At 43.2% G+C, this 24745-nt stretch overlaps 2 protein-coding genes across 3 annotated transcripts in view; one reads left to right on the plus strand and one right to left on the minus strand.

The window, feature by feature from the left end:
- The window catches only part of lgi1a (leucine-rich, glioma inactivated 1a), a 10985-nt gene extending 569 nt beyond the window's left edge, over positions 1-10416 (plus strand). Inside the window, 8 exon segments of the mRNA XM_072670096.1 lie at positions 139-168; positions 170-208; positions 2360-2431; positions 4110-4181; positions 7239-7310; positions 7415-7584; positions 7678-7842; positions 9562-10416. Coding sequence (XP_072526197.1) covers positions 139-168; positions 170-208; positions 2360-2431; positions 4110-4181; positions 7239-7310; positions 7415-7584; positions 7678-7842; positions 9562-10379 — 1438 coding nt within the window. The 3' untranslated portion in view covers positions 10380-10416.
- Positions 10417-14340: 3924 nt separating this feature from the next.
- LOC140546385 (serine/threonine-protein kinase MARK1-like) overlaps positions 14341-24745 on the minus strand; it is a 55744-nt gene continuing 45339 nt past the window's right edge. Inside the window, exons 12-18 of one of the 2 annotated variants that reach the window (XM_072669588.1) lie at positions 23378-23534; positions 22758-22939; positions 22335-22423; positions 21376-21531; positions 19920-20171; positions 18048-18092; positions 14341-17630 (exon numbers count right to left, since the gene is read on the minus strand). In XM_072669588.1, coding sequence (XP_072525689.1) covers positions 17288-17630; positions 18048-18092; positions 19920-20171; positions 21376-21531; positions 22335-22423; positions 22758-22939; positions 23378-23534 — 1224 coding nt within the window. In that variant the 3' untranslated portion in view covers positions 14341-17287. Of the gene's footprint in view, positions 17631-18047; positions 18093-19919; positions 20172-21375; positions 21532-22334; positions 22424-22757; positions 22940-23356; positions 23535-24745 lie in introns of both variants that reach the window. The other variant, XM_072669587.1, reaches the window with a different exon arrangement.

Here is a 24745-nt window from a genome sequence, read left to right on the forward strand (position 1 = left end):
ACTGCTGCACCATTTAAGGTGGAACGGAAAATTCCAACCAATGGTCGCAGCCAAGCAGCTGTACATGGGCTATCATACCTAATTACATAGATAGACATGGTCTAACCCCTAAAACCACCTCTCCTTCTCTTCCTAAAGCTCGTTCGTCAAGTCTGGCTTCAGTGAGATCCCAAGGAGAGCTTCATCACACTCCTGCTCTTCACCTCCTGTAAGCTCTCCATCCACATCCACACCTTAATGATGCTCGCCATGTTCTCCTATTAGGCCCTCCAGGCTTGGCAGAAGAACATACACAGTCATGGGGGCACCAGCAAGTATATATTTCTAAGCATATTGATTATTATGAATTATATGAAAATAAAGGATTAGAGAAGATATTAGTCCGGTCGGCTTCTGAGGCCTCCTCGGGGTCGGGGGTTAAAAAGGTCGCAGAATCAGCCGTTCCTCCGTTCGCTTAGGCCGTCCTAGCAAGTTCAGGCCACAGGTTGGGTAAAGAGGTCTCCAACGGTCCTAAAAGGTCATTAGGTGGCAGGTAGCTCTGGCCACGGCTAAGGCTAAGGACACCTGGACGCTCTGGACGTTTTTTTCTCACAGGAAAATTTCGCATTTCATTAGATTTTAGAAATGACATTTAAAGGCTATTTTTTTTAGTTTTATGATTGATTATTTTATTAGTTGTATTATTAGGATCTAATTAGCTGCTACCTCATTGGCCGCTGTTCTTCCTGGGGCCAATAGACATGCTATGCAAGACAATAGGAGTAATAACCAGTGTTAAAATAACAAAATTCAACTAAACAACAAATTAAAAAATGATCATTTTGGTTTGAACATAAAACGAAAGCAGGAAAAAGGCCTATTTATAACCTCTATTGTGCTCAATGTCTCAAACCCAGCCCACCCTGCAACTGCACCAATGCATCGTTCAATAAATAAATAAATGAATATTCATTTTTATTTCTGTATTTTATTTTATTGTTTTTTTTATTATTATTATTATTATAAGGCTAATTACACATTAAGGTGTATTACTCAGTAACTACAGGTGGGCTGTTTATATGTAACAACACTTTCGGCCTGTCGGTGGGAGATAGGCTGTTTAAGGGGCTTATCCACTCCTTTAGGGCTCTATAAATGACCGGTCGACACATTAGTTAGTAGTTTGTTTTTGCTGTGGGTAATGTGCAATATTTGTCAAATTTGCTCCAGTGGACCGTACAGACCCACTGGAAGTCCAGCAAGGGTCACCCTCCACCAGACATTTTATTTTAGCTGTATTATAGTTGATTATAGTGAATATAGTTATAGAATATAGACTATAGTGAACACTGTAATGTCACTGTCGCTGCTCAGTAATCCAGATTGGGTAATACTAATGACTCTTTGTTAAAATGCATATGGGTGCATATGGGTTTTTAATTATGTTACCTCCAGATGTTTAAATATGTTCCAGAAGACAAAGGTTTTCATGGGGTGTCGGTAGCAGAGCTGGTTCAGCCCAGAGCATCCATAACTGCGGTTGCAATGGCAGTTAAAAGTGGTATAGAAGCTTAACAGCCTTGAAGATGTCCAAAAGTATCCAGACAGGCCTTGTAATCAGCTTATATCGAAGGGGAATTCCACCAGCTATCAAAAAGTCTGTTTAATTTAATTGGCAAGAAGAGGCAGAAGCATTCAGAGCGGGTTTGGTTGGTTGGTTAGTTGGACTTTCCTTATAATGGTGGTGACGATGGGAACCATTGGTTACAGTGTCTCTAATGCAACCTAGTGAACCTACACAGTCTTCTGAGCTTCATATGTAATGTTGATGATGGGTTTAGACCTTGCCCTGATCTCAAACATGTCTGAGTCATCTGGCAGCTTATTCATATCCATTTTGAGCTGTTCAGATGTTCCTTCTGAACGGTCTGGACTAAAGAAATGATGCAGAAAATTGGAAAAATGGGTGGAATTCTTCTTTAGTGGGGTTTAAGTGCCTGTATATCTTGTATAATCCCCATTGAAAAGCATTGCCAGTAGAACGGGGACCACAGCGTCCACTGCCAATCACGGGCTAGAGCAGCAGCATGTGGATCAGTGGAGCTGTGTTCTCTGGAGTGATGGAGCTCCATCCAACACCTTTGAGAGAAGTTGGAGTGGATTCAAGTCCTCCTCACTGCAAATGTTCCAACATCTACTGTACAGCCTTCCCAGAGCAGTAGAGGCTGTTACTGCGACAGATGGGGACAAACTGGCTGAAGAAGAAACACTGAACATGCGGATGTCTACAAACTTTTGGACAAGTAGTTGTAGAGATGCTGTAATGTGGGATATGCCTGTGTCAGATCACTAACTGCTTCCTGCTTGTGGTTTTCTTCAGGCTTTTCACAGCCAACGTGTTCGATTCCATAAATGAGGATGCCTTCCTTGGTCTTCCACATCTGGAATACCTGTAAGTCTGAAGCTGGTTTTACAGAAGTGCTTGGTTTTGTGAATAGCCTCTGTTTCTAGGTGCACTAGGCTTCCCTGTTGTATTAATAATGGAATAATTACTTATTTTTTTGTTTATAAATAAAGATTACTTGATTAATCAGAATGAGAATATTAAAATAGGATGAATAGTAAGGCATTACAGAGTGCCTTTCAATGATTTAGAGCCACTTTACTGAAAAATATAAAAGCATGAAAGCAAAATGCATAGAAATATGATTATCCTCTAGGCTTTGCTCCTTACTGTAAGATCAGAGCAGTAGGAGAATTTAAAATATGCATGAGCAGGGCATCTGCAGGAGTCAGCAAACTCACTTCAATGCTTTTAAAGTCATTAAAATGCCTGATTTTCAGCTTTTAGTGCTGCTTTTTACCAGCAATTTAACGATCGTCACAAAAACTGTATAAATAATTATCTGAAACAAATAAAAATCTGAACTTATAACTTTATTAAGTTCATAAACCTGAATTACCTAAAGAGTAGCCTGTCGGATGACTGTTGCTATCTCATATAATAAAGTTATTTACTTTACAAACACACAGTTGAGATTGTGAATATACACTATATGGGCAGAAGTATTAGGACACACCTCTTATTCACTGAATTCTGGTGTCTGATCCAGTCCCATTCAGCCACAGGTGTATAAACTCCGGCCTCTAGTCCTGCAGTCTGTCTTTCTTCCACACATCAGTGAAAGAACGGGAGGTTCTGAAGAGCTCACTGAACTCCAGCGTGGTTCTGTATGTAATAGGAGACACCGCTGCACCACCAACTACAAGTCAGCTGGTGAAATTTAGACCTTCCCTCCTAGATCTTCCTCCATCAGCTGTGAGTGGTGTTATTATTGAACAGTGGAAGAGTTTAGGAGGAACAGCTCTCAGAGAGCAGCTCAGCCACCGAGTGTCTGTCAGACCACGTAAAGTTACAGAGCGGGGTCAGGGCCGAGTGCTGAGCTCAGAGCAGAGTGCAGAAAAGCCTCCAACTGACTCAGTAACTGCAGCAGAGCTCCAGACCTGCTGCCGCTGGTAGAGCGGTGAAGGAGGACCAGCTCCATATTAATAATAATCCTGTAGGTGTCCCGATACTTTTGTTCATATAGTGTACATGCATTCAAGTGATCCTGCTGGGTTTCCTCCCAAACAAGTGGTTGATGTGGCGCAACAGATAACACCACTCTACCTGCCAGCAAGACTGGGGTTCGATTCCCAGTCTGGGTGACTGTGCTGCTGTGCTACACCAATAAGAGTCACTGGGCAAGACTCCTAACACTACATTGCCCCAACTCTGTAATAGGAATAACCTCGTAAGTCACTCTGGATAAGAGCGTCAGCTAAGTATCGTAAATGTAAATCAATAAAGTAAACAAAAGGAACGAGTGCGAACAGCTCCCCCTTGTGGTTGTGCTGAACACAGCTTTATAATATCATTCAGATGACAAACTAATCAATCACTAAATCAATTGATTAGTCAAAAACTTATTCTTTTAGATGATTAATATTTCATTGAGGAATTGTGACAACCCTAATGTTATAACGTTTATAAGGTAATCTGTTAATCTGCTTGTGACCCAAACTTGATGTTCGGATGCATAGATTTTAGTAGGGTGTTATATGTGTGTGTGTGTTTGTTCTTTTCACAGGTTTATTGAGAATAATCAAATCAAATCCATATCACCTTTCGCCTTCCGAGGTCTCAAGTCTCTGATACACTTGTGAGTATCTGCAGTTGTGCAGTATGTGTAAAACACAGGGCCTGACTTTGATTCTTTAGAGAGTTCTGAGGTCCAAGCTCCAGAAAGAAGCATCAAAACAGGGCAATTCTGTCTGATGCGATTTGAAGTTTCCAGCGACCTTCAGGACTAAAATTCTCATTTCTGCTCGAGATTAAATCTGCAGTCAATTTTCGTTTTGGAAAGGCGCCTCTAACAAGCTTCATTTGAAAAGCTCCTCAGAACAGTGCTGAGAGCTGGACGCCACCCAGACCGTTTTATTCTCACGTCCTGGCAACGATACAAAGCCTCGGCAGATGTTTGAGGATGCTTTCGTTTCTTTTTTTCTTCTTGACGACTCTCGTAATGCACACAGCGTTATATAACCCAAGTTCCAGAGCAGTGTCTCCTAGTCAGAGCTCCCGAGTGAAACAGCGGTGAATACGTTGCTTTAATGTGAGAGGAGAACCATGAAGAATCCTCGATTGGCGTTGCAACGGGGAATCCAACGGGCCACGTTCCAAGTTTCTCTATGGGGTGGGGTGAAGAGCTTAGAGGGAGACTGGACACTAGAGGCCACTATCTGTCCTTGGCTCTGAGCTGAGCTTCTCCAGACGGGGTCTTAAATAGTATTCTAAAGCCTTAATCAAGCAGGGGATTCGTTTTGGTAGAAGAGGACCAGTGATGAGATGTTTAAGGCATGGAACTGGCTGATGAGTACAGGACAGCCAGGATGAAGACACCACATCCTGCACCTTCATGTGAGCATTCGACTACAAGAAAAGGGTCCAAACAAACCAATAAATTACCGAAAAACAAGTTTGTGGCACATAGAGGAGTGTTAGGATCGTGAAAGTGAGCTCATTCAAATGACCAAATACCACCCAACTTCTCAATGGGTCTCCAGAATGGAGGAAATTCACTCGCTGAACTGTGTAAAGTTTTTTTTAATGGCTTTGTGAAATAACTAAAGTTTGGGAGAAGGACCACATCCAAACCCCTCCTCTTCATTAATTACACTCCCTTTAAAAAGCCCAACTTTCTCGAGTTGGTAATTAAGACCAACTACATTAAAAATAGTCACTGAAAGGATGGAAGTGTACACTAAGCTGCTGCTAATTGGTAACAGCGAATGTCTTATTAAGATTTATTGATTTATTATAGTTTAATTATGGTTTATTTAGAATCATCAAAACCCACATGCCGGATTCTGAGGAGCGACATGTGTAATTATCCATATAATTCTGACCTAATTATCGGCCATGCAGCCTAACGACTTCAATTCTTCATAGCTTTGAATAACTGATTGATTGCACAGATCCTCAAACAGTCAGTCCCTCACTTCCTGTACAACAACAACAACAAAACTAGTACCTGACCCACTTTCGTAACATTTTGTATTTGTAAGGTTTGACGTCAAGCATAGCAATGACCCGTTCTGTAGGAACACAATGGTGGGGCTAGTGGAGACCTCAGATTTGAGTGTTTATTAGAATAACCTGAAATGGTACGAAGGTAAGCGATAAACTGCCAACTATAAAAAAAAGGCCCGTTTTAGAAAGTCGTTGGCCAACAACTCTCAGCTCTTATGTAGCGACGGAAGTAAATCAAGCTTTGAAAGGTGATGCAAACAATTCAGGTGACCCAACTGTGCGTATAAAAACCGAGCTGGAACAGACTGTGTTACTGTGCTCTTTAGGGCAGGATTTAGACAATACTGCATGTCAGGATTGCTCTTAGGCCATTCTGCAGCCATTTCCTTCAGAGAAGCTGCAGATAAAGCCGGGGTGTCGGTGAGGACAGTCTCCTAAACCATCAAAAGGCTCTTTGGAAACAGGAGGAAAAGGTTTGGCAGACCCAAAATCCACAAAAGCTTCAGAGGAGCAGTTTCGGAGAGTCGGCTGCCTGCACAGGACAGTGAGCGAGTGTTAAGTTCGAGCTGTGAAGAGAAATCCTACTGGTTGAGTTGCTGTAAGAAAGCCGTCTCCAAGAGGATGGAATCAGAAAAGGAGGCTGGTCTGGGCCGGACAGTACCGGTACCACTACTGACTCTACTGAAACATCTACTGAAAAGGTTTTAACCGGTAGGGATTACAACTGAGGCTTGACGCAGAACTCTTGAGCAGACTCTGCTCTGACAGAGCACTGCCATCGCTTAGTAGTGTACTGGTAATGAAATGGGAAGGGAATGAGTGTGAACTCAAGCCAGGATTAGAATCACAGTAATAAACACGAATGGGTGCCCTGTTGCATCATCTCCTTCCTCTGTACAGCATGACCTAAGACACTCAAGAGACAATCTTGATTAATAGACCCAATAGAAAAGAGGCCTCACTGAACACTGATCCAACACGTGTTTGTAATTGTCAAAAAAAGTAGATGTTCCCCAAAACTGACCACATTTCTGTTGCATATAAATGGCCACCGAGCTCATCATGAAACTCTTATAGAAGGAGAGATATTTGAAACAGAGAGGTGTTAGAAGCGTCGCTTGAACATACATGTAGCCCAGTTTTGACCATTTGACCAATCCAAAAGGTGGTGGTGGTGGTTCTTCTCCATCACTGTGTTCACCACTAGAACATCTCCTCTCAAAGTTCTCCTCTCTCATGGAGTCTAGTATTATTTAGAGTTCTCCTCAGATCAACACCTGGTTTGGTGGTAAATCAGGGCTTAATGATGGTAAATCAGGTGACCTGCTGCTGCTGCTGCTGCTGCTGCTGCTGCTGATGGAGTTGAACACATCCTCCACGCTGTGCTGGCTGGACTGGGGGGCGTCCAGGAGAAACCTGGAGGAACCGAGCTCTGTTCTTCAGACTAGCTCACCGACAAGATCTCACTACTTTCTTTCTTGAGAATGAGAAGCTCTTGTTCCTCCTTTTTACTGGATTCATGTTCACCTGCTTTATCTGTTCTGAGGAGATCTGGAGCTTCTACAGTAAAAACACTGGTTTAAATAATGTGATTAGGGGCCTGAAACCTCTGAACAGGGCTGTATGTGTATACATACGGTTGTTCTCTGTCTTTGTTGATTCCATTTCTCTCCATATCTCCTCACAGGAGTCTTGCCAACAACAACCTGGAGTCTCTACCGAGAGATCTGTTTAAGGGAATGGAGGCTCTGACGAAAGTGTATGTTTTACTAAATATATCATTAATAACTGTAATAATAAATAATAAATGAAGATGATAGATGATAGATGATAAAGCTCTGCTCACTAATGTGTGTTTTCTAGAGACTTGCGAGGAAATCTTTTCAACTGTGATTGTAAACTGAAGTGGCTGGTGGACTGGATTTACCACACCAATGCAACCGTAGACCAGATATACTGCAACGGCCCTGCTCCTTATCAAGGAAAGAAAATTAACGATCTGACTCCACAGTCGTTTGATTGTATAACGACAGGTGGGTCCACTGTTAAATGGAGCTTAGGCTAAATATTCATGCTAGTTCAGGAGTTTAGTTTACTGTATTAATCTAATTTGTTTTTGTTCACAGACTTTTCACTGCTGAAGTCTCTCGACTTCCAGTCCATTTCAGTGGAGACGTTTGCCTTCAGTGGTGACCAGTATGTGGTGTTCGCCCAGCCTTTCATCGGGAGATGTAGCTTCATGGAGTGGGACCATGTGCAAATGGAATTTCGGAATTTTGATAATATAACAAGTAAGTATAATCAGTGTACCAAGTGTATATTTAGTGGAGTTTGAGATAAGCTCTCCCAACAAATGAAAAGCCGTGGTTGAGTCCTTATTTCTTATACTTGGTCTTATCCTTGGTCTCCTTGCCATTATATCAGCATCAGTCCAGTCAGATTTTACACCAGTTTAGTCCACTCTTCCATTAACTGGGTGCACATTCAGCTACTCCCCTGCAGTTTTTGAGAGCTGGGATTGGGGAATTGGTCAGTTTATCCCATTTTTTTTAGCAGATTGGATGGTGAGAACCTGGTCAGGCTCTCCACAGATGTTTAATAGGGTTTTTAACTGGTTTTGGCTTTTTTCCTCCTTTCCAGGTAGGAATTAGACCAGTTAAGTCCACTTTTCCTTGAAGTTGGTGCACATTTCAGCTACTTCCCTGCAGTTTTTGAGAGCTGAGATTGGGGAATTGGTCAGTTTATCCCATTTGTTTTAGCAGATTGGATGGTGAGAACCTGTGAACTGGCATTTTTCAGGTCAGGTCAGGTCAGGCTCTCTACAGATGTTTAATAGGGGTTTGACTGGGCTTTGGTTGGGTCACTGCAGTGCTGTTTTGACTGCTTTCCTCTATTCCAGATAGGAATGACTCCAGTTTATCCATTTTAAGGCCTCTACCTTAAGGTTGGTGCACATTTCAGCTACGTGCCTGCAGTTCCAAATTCAGAGCTGGGATTGAGGTCTTGGGCAGTTTATCACATTTTTTATGGCAGATCCTCTTAAGTTGTCTCAGATCGGATGGTGAGTTCTTGTGAACTGCCATCTTCAGGTCAGGCTTTCCACAGATGTTTAATAGGGTTTTTAACTGGGCTTTGGTTTGGTCACTCAAAAGACATTCAGAGACTTGCCCCCAGAAGCCCCTGCAGTGTTGTTTTGGCTGTTTTGACTGCTTTCCTCCATTCCAGGTAGGAATTACACCAGTGTATCCTTTTGTAAGTCCACCTTTTCACACATTTCAGCTACTTGCCTGCAGTTCCGATGCCATTGAGAACTGGGATTGAGGTGAGGAGATTCTGCAGGTCAGTCTAAATGCCCCAGTGTTCAATCACTGGAGACATACTGCCAATAGAATAGGACTCTCTGGAGCAGATAAACATAAACCGAGCTGCTGCCTAATGCCAAGGGTGGGCTAGAGGGGTATAAAGCCCCCCAGCATTGAGCTGTGAAGCAGTGGAAGAACTGTGTTCTCTGGAATGATGATGGTGCTCCATCCAGAATTTTCTTTTGGGATGAGTTAGGGATGATGAGGTGGGCATCATCCAACATCCTGACCTCACTAACGCTCCCATCACTGAATGCAATCAAATCTTCATGGCAATGCTTCTCCAAAATATAGTAGAAAGCCTTCTTCCCTGGACAGTAGAGGACAATACTTTTGTCCATATAGTGTAACTTATTCATGCCTGTTGAACTGGACATGCACAGATTCAGCCCGGTGTAGCCTACACACATGGATATGAAGCAGAACATGGGCAGAATCTCAAGTGACTGGTGTAGTACTTACCTGACAGGACTGATGCAGTCAATAAGGCAAGGGGACGTTTAACCAAGTACTGGCAGCGAACTGATGGATGGGTCTATTTGTCTAGGGATTCTCATTTGTGTCTGTATTGAGGACCAGAACCAGTGCAAATCATCATTTATAACCAAACTCATATCTCACATGTCTTAGTACATGTTTCCTTACCAGGCACCTCAACAGTCATCTGCAAACCTCTAGTGATTGACAACCAGCTGTTCATCATAGTAGCACAGCTCTTTGGTGGCTCACACATTTACAAGAGAGACATCTCCGCCAACAAATTCATCAAAATCCAAGACATCGACATCCTGAAGATACGAAAGCCCAACGATGTGGAGATATTCCGCGTGGACGGCGAGTCTTTCTTCGTCATCGCCGACAGCTCCAAAGCTGGCTCCACCACCGTCTACAAGTGGAACGGCAACGGCTTCTACTCCCACCAGTCTTTGCACCCGTGGTACCGCGACACTGACGTGGAGTACCTGGAAATTTCCGGCAAGCCGCACCTGATTTTGTCCAGCAGCTCCCAGCGCCCGGTCATCTACCAGTGGAACAAGACAACCAAGCTGTTTGACCGCCGCACAGATATCCCAGAGATGGAGGACGTTTATGCAGTCAAGCACTTCAAGGTCAAGGGTGAGCTGTACATCTGCCTGACGCGCTTCATCGGCGACTCCAAGGTGATGAAATGGGACGGAAACATGTTCAACGAGATCCAGACCATGCCGTCGCGAGGCTCCATGGTCTTCCAGCCGTTTTCTGTGGCCAGCTGGCAGTACGCCATCCTGGGCAGCGACTACTCCTTCACACAAGTCTACCGCTGGGATGCCAAGAAAGGCCAGTTCATTCACTTCCAAGAGCTGAACATCCAGGCTCCCCGAGCATTCTCCCTGGTTTCCATTGACAACCGGGAGTTCCTCCTCGCTTCCAGTTTTAAGGGGCAAACTCGGATATATGAACATTTGATTCTTGACTTGAGTGATTGAATGGGTTAAAGAGGGCGGGGCAGGGGGAGGGGAGGGGTGGGGTGGTTAGGGGTGGTTAGGGGAGCAATACTGACAAAGCAGTGATGCTTTATAGCTCGAGAATGGAGGACTTGGGTAGCAGACTACATGCATGACAATGCCTTTCAGTAGGTATAGCCATCAGGATGTCCACCATCGCTTGAAATCTCCATCTTGTTAAGCCATGCTAGAACACTTAACTCAGTGTACTCTTTTCTTCACTATATGTTTCTGTAATTGCAGATTTTGGTGATTATTGTAAATAGAGCTACTGGAAATATCTACATTTTAATCTATTTATTAACCGGTTTGAAACCTAAAAGTAAAACCTGCCAAATTAAGTGTTTACACTTTTTCCATCTTTCCATTTGTAAACGACTCTGAATCGATTCTGTATTATTGCGTTTTGTAAGACGGAGGACCGTGCTAGTGGAGGAATTTGCTATGAGAACATTTTGAAATACACGTTTTTATTGAAGTTGGTTTGTATGATCTGTGAAACCTCAAACAACGCAACTAATGACACTGTTTTTCTTAACAAAATCCAGTAACCGTCAAGTGATTCTGACTCACTTTCGTCCTCACTAGCGCTATTACGACATCGCTCTAATGGACCAACACTTGTTTGCCACACATGTATGCAATTCATCATGCCTGCATCTTCTGAAAGCCAAAGGTCAAGACTGAAGCCATGGTTTTAACTTTGAATAAAAATTTAAATCCACGTGTCTTATTTTCTGACTGTAATTTTTCAAAATATCACCAAAAGGATACATTAACGAGGTTATATAAGTGATGTTGACACAGAAATTCACAATTATTACACACAGTGATTCAGTGTAGCTTGTGTAAGCTTTTTAAAATGTACTAAAATTAAATATTATATAATATTGTATTAATTATATTAAAATGAGCATTATTAACATTGTTGTTAATTATTATTATATAATTATTATTCTGAAGGCATTTCTACCCCTGGCTACACACTGAAATCACCTTTAATGTCAAAGTGAAAACGTATTCAGAGTGGAGACGTCCCGATCAAGGTTTACTCCCGATCCGATCTCTGTGTTGTTAGAGGTAAACTGTGCTAATCTACAACCATCTACATCTTAGCACCAGTTTCTGAAATCAGACTAAATTCTAATCTGATCTACTTTGGTTGGAGCAACTTTTTAAACTCTATAGTGTTTAATATCTTACAGTCCAGTCTGACTGACCCCCCTGACCATTCAGCTCCCAGCTCCTTTAGCTACAGCTCTGCAGTTTGATCCCCGAGAGTGTGTGCATTATCATTAGCGTTAGCTTTAGCCTCCTCCTCGGTTCTGAATGGGCCGTTCAGAGCTGGTGTAGAACGTCTAGAGGCAAACAGCAAACCTAAAAATCTGAACCTTAATACCTGGATCGGATCGGGACATCCCCAATTTAGAGTTCATTCATAAGTGGTATTCAGATCCCTTTCAGACAGCAATTACAGCAGCAGGTCTTCTTGGACACATGACTACAAGCTTTGCATACCTGGATTTGAGATCTTCTCAATCTGCATCAGATCAGACAGGGGCGTCAGACTTCAGGTCAGGTCTCTCTCTCCGCAGATGTCTGATGGGGTTTAAATCTGGGTCACTCAAGGACATTTACAGTCTTGACCCGTAGTCACCCGTAGTTGTTTTGGCTGCATTCCTCTCTTCCTCAGTTGTTACCTCTACCCCCCCCAAAATCGCATAAAGAAGCTACCACCACCATGTTTCTCTATATGGATGTTTTTTCTCTGCCAATTATAAAAGAAGGGGTCTGTAGAAATCAAGAAACTAGGGACTGGTGGTACACTGGTGGCCTGATGCAGTCGGATACCATTTGGACAAAAGTATTGGGACAGCTGCTCATTCATTGTTTATTGCAAAATCAAAGGGTATCAAAAAGAGTTGATCCTGCTTTTGTTGGAGTAACTGTCTCTACTGTCCAGGGATAAAAGACTTTCTACTAGATTTTGGAGGAGCACTGCTGTGCGGATTTGATTGCATTCAGCAACAAGAGCGCGTTAGTGAGGTCAGGATGTTGGATGATCCCCACCACATCATCCCCAACTCATCCCAAAAAAAAGTACCTAATGGAGCATCATAATCATTCCAGAGAGCGCAGTTCTTCTACTGCTCCACAGCTCAATGCTGAGGGGCTTTATAGCCCTCTACTAGCCCACGCCTGGCATTAGGCAGCATGGTGCCAATAGGTTCATGTTAATCTGCCCCAGAGAGTCCTACTCTACTGACAGGGACTAGGGACACCTTGAAGTAGCTGAATGCATTCATTAAAAAAAAGGTGTCCACAAACTTTTGGACATATAATGCTTAAATTCAAGGATGATCAGCTGCTGTATGTCAAAATAATGAACGTCTCTAATCTTCGCAGAAGGCCTGTATGATCAGACAAAGCCCAAAGACCCAGGGCTGCTTTGAAGGATGTTTGCCGCTGTTTCACAGCAGTTCAGCAGTTCAGGTCACAGCCCACGTAACCTTCAAAGAATAGTTCGGGTTTTTTTTGTGGGTCTCAAGCATTGCCCACCACTCCTTGTACAGTCATGTGTTAATACACACACAGACAATACTGGCCTTGTTGCCTCTATTCACCAGCAGGGAAGGATGTGAAGTGTTCATGCTCTGGCCAGTGTTACTAACAGTGTATAGCTCAGTTCAACACATTTGCCAAACAGCTTCCAAGGGGGGCTAGATCTGTTATGAAGTGGGAAACCCTCATCCTCACAAAGAAGCTATTCATGGCTAGAGAATAGATGGCTACAAGAGATGCTCATTCCCCAAGCTGAGCTGGAGATAAATAGGCTAATTCTTGTGTCCATTATGTCGTAGCTCGCTATGCCATGTCAAGGCAGGTCACACTGTAATTCAGCTGAAGGCTAATTCGCATTGATAAATACACTGAAATCGTCACACCCTTAGTGTTCACACAAGCGGGAAGAGTGTATACAGCAGTATTTATACAGATCAGCCATTACATTAAAACCACTGACAAGCGAAGTGAACAATATGTCAAGAGGAGGATATATTGTTTTAGTGAACGGCCAATTTGTGAAGTTGATGATGTGCAAAAGCAGGAACAACGGACAATCTTCAGAATCTAAGATCCTGGCCCGAGTGGTCCAGCAGAACAAGGCTGCGTCACTATGACCAAATTGCTCTGGCTCCATGGTGACTGATGGCACACCCCCTACCCCCCATCACTCCAGTGCAACGCTGGCCGGCATTGGTGCCTGCTTGCTGATGCGTCAGTGGCAGGTACACGGCACTTTCCTCAGAGCGCTTTGCTTGCCCCCTGATGGAAAAAGAGACGTGGGCCGGCCGTGCATGTGTTGGAGGAGGCGAGTGCCGGTCTTCACCCTGCCAGAGTGGGGAGCCTTACATGTCATCATCAGGGAAAAGACTCTGAGTCACTTTGGGAAGAATCAAACTGTGATGTTTGATGACGACTGGGTCAGAACATCTCCGAAATATCAGGCAGGTCTTGTGTGGGATGCAGTATGCAGTGGTCAGTACCTATCAGAAGTACCCCAAGGAAAGGCAACCAGCGACAGGGTCTTTGGGGCTTTTTGATGCTCGCCAATCTGGTCTGATACCACAGAAGAGATTCTGCAGAAAACAGGTCTCAACGGTTCACGGTTGGCAAGAGGGACCAGGGCAGATGGTTTTAATGTTACAGCTGATCCTCCACCTGATTTCACACACACACACACACACACACACACACACACACACACACATACATTCCAACAACAGATAAATAAGGAGGAATCACATTTCGAGAAACGTATTTTCGAGCGTATTTTGTGATGAGGCTTTACTTTAACAGACTCAACAACTCAACAGCAGTGACCAGCACCTGTTCATACATACAGCATGTAAAAATCTTTATGAACAGAGACCATCATATTACGTTTCATTCAAGTAAGTTTAATATTGTGCACCAGAGATATGGAATCAGATGGTCCTGAACAGCAGTTGTATATGCAAGGGTAACAGAAGGTATTCGAACATCTCATCATCATCATCATCATCATCATCCTCATCATCTTTTTAGCGCTTTCCTGCAGAAGCTTCATACAAACTTAAAAACGTCTCTGTCAAGTTTTCAACTGCTTCGAGCCCTTGATGATCAACCCATGTGTTCTACAGTCATACTGTTCCGGTCTCAGATCCATACGAGATGAGTGCACTACATTTATGAAGCATTCTCCAGTAGAACTTAATCAGTAGCCCCTAAAGGATCTGTTACGACTTGAACCTGGTCAGAAAGCTGTAGCTTTTTGATACTATTTAATTTCGCAATTTATTTTCTCTCTCTCTCATTCTCTCTCTCTCTCTCTCTCTCTCTCTCTCTCGATAGGTGATAAATGCAAACCATTTTAGGCTTGCGGCAAAACAATAAAATAAAATAAGTGTAAGTGACTTCAGTACAAAATATCAAACATAAATTATACTAACACGTGACAATACAGCTTTTAATAATACCTAGCCACAAAGGAAATAAAACAAATATAATTCCTTTCTCTTTTTCTTTTTTTTTTCTTATCAAACACAGTGAATGCCTCTGTAATACAAAGCAGCACATTGCAGGCATAGTGTAATGGAATAAATACAAGAAACGCTAAATATATGCAGCACAGACAAGCAAAATAAATGGAACCTAACTGTACAATCACATTGTGGTCCAAAAAGCAACAACAATAGAGATTAACAAAAAAAATACACAAGACCAGAGTGGATCAAAAGTGTCCTGCTTCGACAGGTTGTGCAAGTGTGCTAGAGGCCTCGTACAACTACCTATCTGCAGCTGTACCACTCAACAAAAAGGTAGTGCATTAAACTCTTGTTCTGAAGTGAAAATGACTCGCTCCCGTCTCGCATCTTTCACCTTTAACTCTTCCACGACCGCAAGTGAACAATCCACGAACCTGACAATCTAAGAATGATCAATAAAATAAAACAAATCTGTAGAGCAATGTTGAAGGTTCTAACTGATGGCAGTAACAATAAGAAACAACTAAAATTGTAAAAACGTACCTAAACATTATTTATTTATATATATATATATATATTTATGTCTTCCCTGTACAGAAATGAAACACATACCTGCAGATGTATATGCATATTCATATAATACAGCATAGAGCTTTTGATAAAACAGCCACGTTTCTCTATATATTAAACTGTACATGTCGAAAAGCAACATTTTGGTAACTCAGCCGAAAGGATGGACTCATGTCAAGCAGGTATGCAGGTATTAACGGTGTGGTATACTACAGTTATCTCCTTAAAAGCGGATGAAGCTACCCCCTTTTCTTTTTGTCCTCGTCAAGTATTAATGTGCTGTGGTTGTTAAGATATCTCTTATCTCAGCGATAGTTCAGCATATGAGCGCATGATTTAGCGCTCTGAAATGAAGCACAGCTCTAGTACAGCTCTGGATAGGCCAGAATGTGTTCGATGGGTAATAACTAGGGGTGTAACGGTACAGGGTCATGGTTCGGTGCATGCAGTCGCACAGAGAATACATGGGACGCAGAATTAGAGCAAGTGTGGTGATTTCACAAGCGTGCGTGGCTCCTGGTAACATTGATGAATTACCCAACCTGTGTGTAAACTCCCCCATTGCACGTGAAGCCACCAGTCACCAGTGAGGGCGCACTAGCACACACCCCCTCCGACGCATGCACAGTCAAGCTCATTTTTTAAACTGTCGCCGACAGTGGTGCGTAATGTATTCTGGGATATTTGGAGGTGCCAAGTCCACACAAGTCACTAAAGCTTTTATAAGAACACTGTATAAGAAGACTGTACTTCGCTAGATGGTAGTTCAGAACATGAGCTTCTGAGAAAAACGCAGACTGAGAATCGGCCCTTAAGCTGTAAACCGTTGGATTTGCAAGGTATTGTGGGAACTGTAGGATCGTGGATTTAGGAGCATCGCTATGGTAACTGCAATCTTGTTAAACCCCTCCCACTCCCTCATCCTCTCTCTTCCTTCCTTTTGCTGCAGTGTGTAGATATCCTGGTCTTTACACTTCACTTAGCACTTAATCAGGCTATAATTAATTAGGCTGCAGGCTGTAACTACCTCAGGGGGGCGCTATATGGCACATATTTTGTTTTGTTTTTTTTGTGTACTAAACTCGAATAGGTCCAAACCGCAGTGAGAACCAAACCATGACGTTTGCATACCGTTACACCCCACAAAACAAAACAGCGTGCCTACATCTTTTAAATAGATTAAAAATGCTTATGTCTAACAATTAATGAAAGCTAGTAGCTACCCACTAGCACGATCAGATTTGCATAATGCTAACTGGTGGCTATTCTCCGTCATTCATTTTTAGAAACGTTTGCATTTTTGGCTAAATTCGTCCTTTAAGAAGGAAGGTAAGAAAAACACTTTATTGCAGGCATGCTCACTGAGCCACTGCTTTTGATAAATAGTATTTAGCAAGAGTTGATCAGTGAATCAGAGCTTCATCATCTTCGTTGTATTGGCCGTAATGGTAGCTGTACACTTCCGAAGCAGTACGCACTACATTCTATATGGTGGCTACTGCACGAAACGAATATGCTCGCCCACCTCAAATGCAGTCCACTCTCATCAGTTTCAAAATACCACTGACCTCTGCCGCCTTTATCGGACTCTAAGATGATGAACGCTAATTCTGGAACCAAATGTTGATGGAAAACGTTATACAGAATGAGCACTGCGCATTCTCTCATACTTTTTCTCCCAATGCGCAATTTTATTAAGGCAGCACCTCGGGTCTGGCTACTTACTTACCACCGCAAGCCTCACCCCAGCCCGTTAGAGCCATGTCGAGGTTCCTCAGAGTTCCTCTACGGTTCTCATAGCTTTAGCTCATTGGCGATCTTACAGGCGATGTTCTTAAAGGCGATGGACGTGCCAGATATCCTCTTGAAGCGCACACCGTTAAGCGAGAGCCGGGGCAGTTTGCACACCTCCATCTCCCACTGGACCAGGTTGTCCTGACGGGCGTCTCCGTGAACGCAGAACAGCAGGAAGCGCTCGCGTTGCTCGTAGTCGCAGTTGTTGGCATCCAGAACCTTCCGGATCTCACGCATCATGTCACCAGGCTCCATGGATGAGGTGGTCTTCATGCTCCACGTAAAGCGAAGTGAGCGTGGCTTGGAGTCTCGGGTCTCCTCCCTAGATTCCCCTGAAGTGCTCCTGTACGCAGAGAGTTGTGTTAAGGAAGTCGCCACACTTATACTACATGTCTAAATGTTTGAGGATTTGATTGCATGGGCTAGAGGGGTATAAAGTCCCCTTGCATTGAGCTGTGGAGCTGTGGAGCAGTGGAATGATGTTCTTTTGAATGATGTATGGTGATCATCCAACATCCTGACCTCACTTAACGCTCTTAGCGCTGAATGCAATCAAATCCTCACAGCAATGCTCCTCCAAAATCAATTGGAAAACCTTCTTTCCTGGACAGTAGAGACAGTTACTCCAACAAGAGCAGAATAAACTCTTTTTAATAGCCTTGATTTAGAAAGAAACACTGAATCAGCAAGTGTCCTAATACTTTTGTCCAAATACTGAAGCTATATATATAGTGTAAGATTAAAAAGCATAGAAAATCACCTTGGAGTTTCTGTCTTGCCACTGGCCTCTCCCTCACTCGGAACCCTGAAAAGCAAGCAGAACACACAATTCAGCAATGCATTGTGGCTTGACTGAGACACACACACACACACACACACACACACACGCATACAATGCAGAATTCTTGGTTGCCATAGATCCACAGGGGTCATTCAGGACCATGCCCTCGGAGTCACACATAGCACGGTGCTACAAAACAAACAGTGTGACGTGCTTGAAGAGTTCAAACAAAAATCGGCAGAGTTACAGTGACAGGAAGTGGGTAACTAGCACGCTGGACTGGGCCACCCAGTAGAGATCCACTTGGACTGATAAGCTGGTCTGGTCAGATAGGTAACCGTGCAGGTTGGACTGGACCCTGGCTACATGGTTGTGAGGATCAAAGGATCAAAGAGGGACAGAGGAAATGAGAGAGCCACAGTTAAAAGGGGGTAGTAAAGAAAAAACAAGAGGAAAACTTAGACAAGGAGATTTAGTTCAGACGAGTTTTGGGCCGAGTGTGTACAAACAGACATGCATCAAACGGTTTTCATCGCCTACCTCATGGAAGACCTGAAAGATAGCGTTCTACACAACAGAAGAAAACAGGGGCGATAAGGGGCTCTGCCAGAGGGGTTGAAACCCAGCTCAGCCAAACTGCCAAACTCTTTATGATCATGTTCTGAACTTGTAGGTTTGTGCGTACCACTTTCTCACTCTTTAGATGTACAACAGAACATGAATCTACAACAAACTGAACACTGATACCAATGTTCTCTCCAAAACCCTACATATCCATAAATGAGCACAGTGAAATATTAGAAGGTTTAACAAGCTCTTGTTGTTTTGTAGTCGTGATCATAAATATACAATAAACACTAATATCAGAATAAACACAAATAACATTAATACAAAAAAAAGACATTGTTCTTTAAAGCATCTCCAGAAAAAAAAACTCTCCTCATGGAGTCTAGTGTTATTTAGAGTTCTCCTCAGATCAACACCTGGTTTGGTGGTAAATCAGGGCTTAATGATGGTAAATCAGGTGAGCTGCTGCTGCTGCTGCTGCTGATGGAGTTGAACACATCCTCCACGCTGTGCTGGCTGGACTGGGGGGCGTCCAGGAGAAAACTCCCAGCCAACATGCTCCTGTCGGGCTCACATGGGAGTGGGTTCCAGGTGGGCATGTATATGCGTTTTTCTGGAATCAAGTTGGGCTTCCCAAATAAGCCCCATCATTGTAGCCCACCTTAATTTTACAAGTCCCACCTGGGGCCCCAAATGAAGTATGCAACCCAGATGGGACCCATGTTTAAACACTACTGGTCTTCACTGATCACTGACCATGTTGGGAATCCATATGTGGGGTCAATATGGAACCAGTTGGGCTACCCATTCAGGCCCTACATGGCTGGGCTGGAACCAAGCTTTTTTCTTCAGACTAGCTTACAGGATCCCACTTTCTTTAGAATAACGTTCACCTGCATCTGTTCTGATGAGATCTGGAGTCTCTACAAGCAAACCTTTGCAAAGATAAATGGTTTTGAATGTCTGCACAGTTTGGAAGTTTCAAGTACAATACAGATGTTTTATTGGTTCCTCTGTCTTTGGCCTGTCAACCTAATAAGGAATACTTCCCTCCAGTATTAAACAAAATAATTAACAATCAAGTAGCTCCCTTTAAAGTAGCTCACAGTAACTAACACCCACTTGTCTTACTTGTCACTTTAAACATACTGAAATAGAAAGTGAGTGTAAGAAACATGGCGAAAACAATAAGCCAAGAAAATTGTGACCAAAACAATGTCCATACCTGTCGCCATTACTATTGAGTATAACTTGGCCGTAGATACTAAGAAGGCGTCCACTGACCTGCGAACAAACTTGGAGGTGATCTTGCTGATGATGCCTGTGGAGGTGCCCCTGCGGGCAGGGGCCAGAGCCCCTGTGTCGTGTGAGAGCGTGGGCGAGGCGGGCGGCCCATTGTAGGTAGCACTGCGGCGGTCACGCAGTTGAGCTCCGTGGAAGGTGCTCCTGCTGGAGGTTCCTCTGGGAAAGCGTGTGCGCTCTGGAGTGCTGATGCTGTGAGTTGAGGGCGAGGTAGATGGGGGTCTGGGACTTGAGCTGGAAAAGAACGGAAGAGAAATCCATCAGATATTACATATTAGACTTCAGACACCAAGCTGACTGCCGAAAGTCATCACACCATTGTCAACCTTCTGCTTGACCACTGCTTAGTTTTCATCATGTGCCCAGCACTGCTGGCACTAGTCAGCCCTTACCAAGGCCTGTTCAGACAATGGAGTATGACTTGAGGTTATTTTTACAGGAATCTTTAATGACGTGGGAGCATGCAGTTCTTAAAAATGACTGACATGAGGCATTCCCTAAACTAAAGACTGTGTAAAATCACTGGAAACTCCTGTCTGGTGTCTAGGCTCCTCTCAAGGTTTCTTCCTCTTAAGCTGAGCGAGTTTTCCCTGCCACTGTCACGCTCAAATAAGGCTAGGACCAGGATCTCTGTAAAGCTGCTTTGTGACAACATCTGTTGTGAATAGTGCTATATAAACACACTGAATTCAACTTAAATGAATTTAATAGACTTTTGCCACCTCCTGGTAGTCATACGGTCCTTGTGGCCTGAGCGTGACAGTGACCTGACAGCGGTTCTGCACAGGAACGAAATTCCATTACCAGCACATCCCAGTACGCTTCAATAACATGTAGTGCATGAAGGTAGGGCTCGGCAATATGCTAAAAATATTATATGTAAAAAAAATTCTATGATATGCTGTATTTATCAAAATAGGTGTGATCAGCTGATCAGTGTCCTTCAAGCACTGCTGATATCCTCGCTTAGAAAAGCATGAAATATTGTGAATCATGATCACATGATCAAAAGTATTACGAAAAAAAAAACAAGCTTCTACTAAAGAGTAGTGGTGCTATCCACTACCTTATAAACAACTACTAACATATACTGATATTTTAGATTTTAAAAACACCTGAATTATTTATTTTTACCTAGGACCTGGCAGATATACATCAGTTTCCTGATTATATTGGCTCATATTGACACCCCAAAGTTTCATCATATCAGCTAAGATACCACAGATAATGTATCAATCACAATTTTTTTTGTTGCTTATAATCTTCCGGCAAAACCCTACCAGTTGTGCCACTGGTGAATGAATGTTATTCTTAAAGCTACAACTAGCTTAGATTGCAGAGGAACGGCTTTACAAACTCACGCTCTACTGCCAGGTTAATAAAATTAAACCTCAACCCTGACCGTATAAATGAGCAGTGTTTGCCGTTTTTTCCTCACCTTGGTTTGTATTCGCTATTATCTTCTATAGGGGGCAGTGCGGTTTTGGAGGAGGCGCCAGAGGCGGACATGGATTTGATGTGCCGCGGTCTTGTAGACGCCAGGGCTGACGCAGTTCCAGAAGCAGACGTAGTACTGCCAGAGACCTCGGTCAAGCTGGAGTAGGAGGAAAACAAGACAGAGAGAAATGAGCAACCCAGAAAAACTAGATATTAAGGCCTCTTACACACACTAGTCTTTTTGTCCGAACCTGGGAGGGCTTGCTCTGAGTTTGGTAGGTTTGGGCAAGTGTAAGAGCTTTTTGAGCCTGGGAGTGGTCCAGAGAACCAATCTTAGTGGTCAGGGGTTCACCTCAAGCGGACTCTGGTGCGGTCTGCTTCACATTTGGAAGCTATCCACTTCTGCTCATTCATTGTTTCTTCTAAAATCAGGAGAATTAAAAAGGTTGATATTGCTTTTGTTGAAGTAACTGTCCTCTACGCTCTACTCAACGCCTACTCTAAGCTTTCTACTAGATTCTGGAGGAGCATTGCTGTGAGGATCTGGCTGCATTCAGCAACTATGATGTTGGATGATGATCACCACGCTAATCATCCCCAAACTCACAACACAACTCATTATTCCAGAGAACACAGTTCATCCACTGCTCCACAGCTCAATGCTGGGGGCTTTATACCCCTCTAGCCCACGCTTGGCATTAGCCAGCATGGTGCCAATAAGCTCATGTTTATTTATGTGCTCTAGAGAGTCCTATTCTATTGGCAGTACTTAAGCACAGGGACTAGACAAGCTGTGTGTCAGCAATGGGTGCAACTTAAAGCAGCTGAATGCATTCATTAGAAGGGGTGTCCACAAATATTTGGACATATAGTGTACAATCTCTTTAGGTTTTTCAGTATTGTCTTCAACTGGCATTGCTGATGACGCTTATAAAGTGAAGCTGATGCGAGTGTGCTAACCTGCTGTCTTTGCCATTGGGGATGGCCGAGTAGCGGTCAGATGTGCGCTCACATACATAGGTGTTTCTGCGAGCCATGCCTCCATTAGTCTGCAAGAGCATAAGAAAGAAGCGAGAGTGAGAGCAAAGCAGGGCATGAGGGGTCAAGACTAAGACTTCTGTTATGGAGATTACAGGGGCCCTCTCAACAGCTTAGCATAAATGCTGAGTCATTAATGGGATGTTCATCACTGCCTACTGTCAGGTCCACATAAAGAATTTAGAGGAACCGATCAGATCAGGCGGGAGGGAAAAAGAGAGAAAAGGAATGTGTGGGAGAGAGAAAAGAAGCTGAGTGGTGAGTACTGGAACAGAACCTGCATAAGTGCTGTTTCAGTAACTGCATTACTGTGTCTTTCTGCATTGCAGTGGTTGGGACTCTTACTCCGGCTGCGGCGGCTGCTTTCTTCCTCTCCTGTGCGGCCAGAGGAGATGCTGGTGCGTCTGCCTTGGAGCCAGAGCTTAGTAGTTTGCGCGAACTGTCCCATTCTTCTTTCTGCTCGCTTTCCACGCTACTGGCTGGGGCACGCTTAGCATAGGACACAGACGGGGGGATGGCGGGACCCACTGTGAGACCCACACAAATACAAATACAAGTTCAGACACGCGTGTAAAACTGAATTTAAATAAAAAACTAATAAAATAAATACTTTCATGTCAATAATAAATAAGAGCATTTATTTGATTTCTCAGAAGGCAAGTACCAATGCATGTATGCATGCAAATGTATATGACAAGGACAGCTGCATATCTTCAATAAATCTTAAACAATGATAATAAAAAGTCACAACATAAAATATTTGAAAAAATAAAGCCAAGCCAAGCTGGGATAAAGGAAAGCCATTCAACTCTCATGCTGCAAAGTAAGCCCTTAATACAGCTGTTTTCAAAAAGGCTGCCAGGCTGTCGGCCAGTAGGGGGCACCAGGCACACTGTGACGACACACAGAGAGCTGGAGAGGGAACCAGGGTTTTGTTACTTTACTTGGTTGTATGTCATCCCCACCATGATCACTGAACCGCCGCTGCTGCTTCTGATTGGCCGATATGCTGCGCTGAACCTTGGAGTGAGCAGGAGACTGACTGGAGCTACTGTTAATGTCACTGGTGGGGCGAGGCCTGGGACACAGGTTGCTGTTGGATAGAGACTCGCTGCCTTCAAACTAATAAGAACGAGACAACAACACAAAGAATCAAATCAATAAACAGTGATAAATCTGATCTGATAAAGGCTTAGTCTGACAGTTAAGATGGGATATTTATGTTGCTGTGAGAATGGTGACACTTCATAATCCACTGGGTTAGCACTGAAGGCATCGTGCCAGCTAAGCATAATAAATCAGTGAGAGGAGACTGCAGGGTGTCACCTGGCATCAGTACCCTTGGCAGAGACTTACTACAGCAGCATATGGAATGTGCTAGATAACCTGATAAATACAGGATGCTACAACAACACTGTTGACACCAATACGCTTCAGCGCTTCAATCTATGAAAACCCATGCATGTATTACTCATTCGGTTTAAAGATCCTCCATCTATGTACCTATTAATCGTCATTTGTGCATGCTTCCATGTATCATATTAACAAATCCACCCCTATATCCATTAACGCACGTATTAAGAAATCCATTCATGCATCAATTGATAATATAACATCCATAAATATAATAACAATTCTATGACACCAATCCATAAATAGATTAATCCATGTATGCATCCAGTAATAATTGTTTTCAGCAATCCCAATCTTCCTGTGCATTCATCCATTAAAGAAACAAGCCCCGACTCCTCAACTAAAATGCTTCACTTTGCCTCTATCACAGAGATCTGCACAGAGTGGACCTCCCTGGAAAAATCAATAGGATACTTCAGCGTGCTACTACCATTATTACTGTACTATCAGCTCACTCAGGGTGAGAGATAACATGGAAAATCCAATCAGACTGCTCTGCTCTGGCCTCGCTTTCTACACTTAGTCTGAAAGCTGGGTAAAGGTAAAAGGAGGTTTTCAATAGCATGGTTTGAACAATAACTCAAACTCACCTTCACCCCCTCGAAATTCCCCTCGATCCTTGTTGATTTGCTGTATTATTTAAAATTGCTTCTGTTTTTTTCTCATTTATTCAATGTGAAGACATGACAAACACAGAGCAAGTCTATTTTTATTTTGCTTTCTCTAAAACAAGACTGAAGCTCATGGATAAAAAATATGAATCTAATCTAAATTAATTTCACTAGCTAGTGTTTTATTTTGTTTATTTTATAAAGTAAAGATGCCGTCTATGTAGAGAGCACACTGTCCGAGAGCAGACAGCAGTCAGACTGCTGTATTTGGTCTCTACTGCCAAAAAAATAAAAGGTCCACAAACAAGC

This window comes from Salminus brasiliensis, chromosome 24, assembly GCF_030463535.1.
Source record: "Salminus brasiliensis chromosome 24, fSalBra1.hap2, whole genome shotgun sequence".
In the NCBI taxonomy this organism is placed as follows: domain Eukaryota; kingdom Metazoa; phylum Chordata; class Actinopteri; order Characiformes; family Bryconidae; genus Salminus; species Salminus brasiliensis.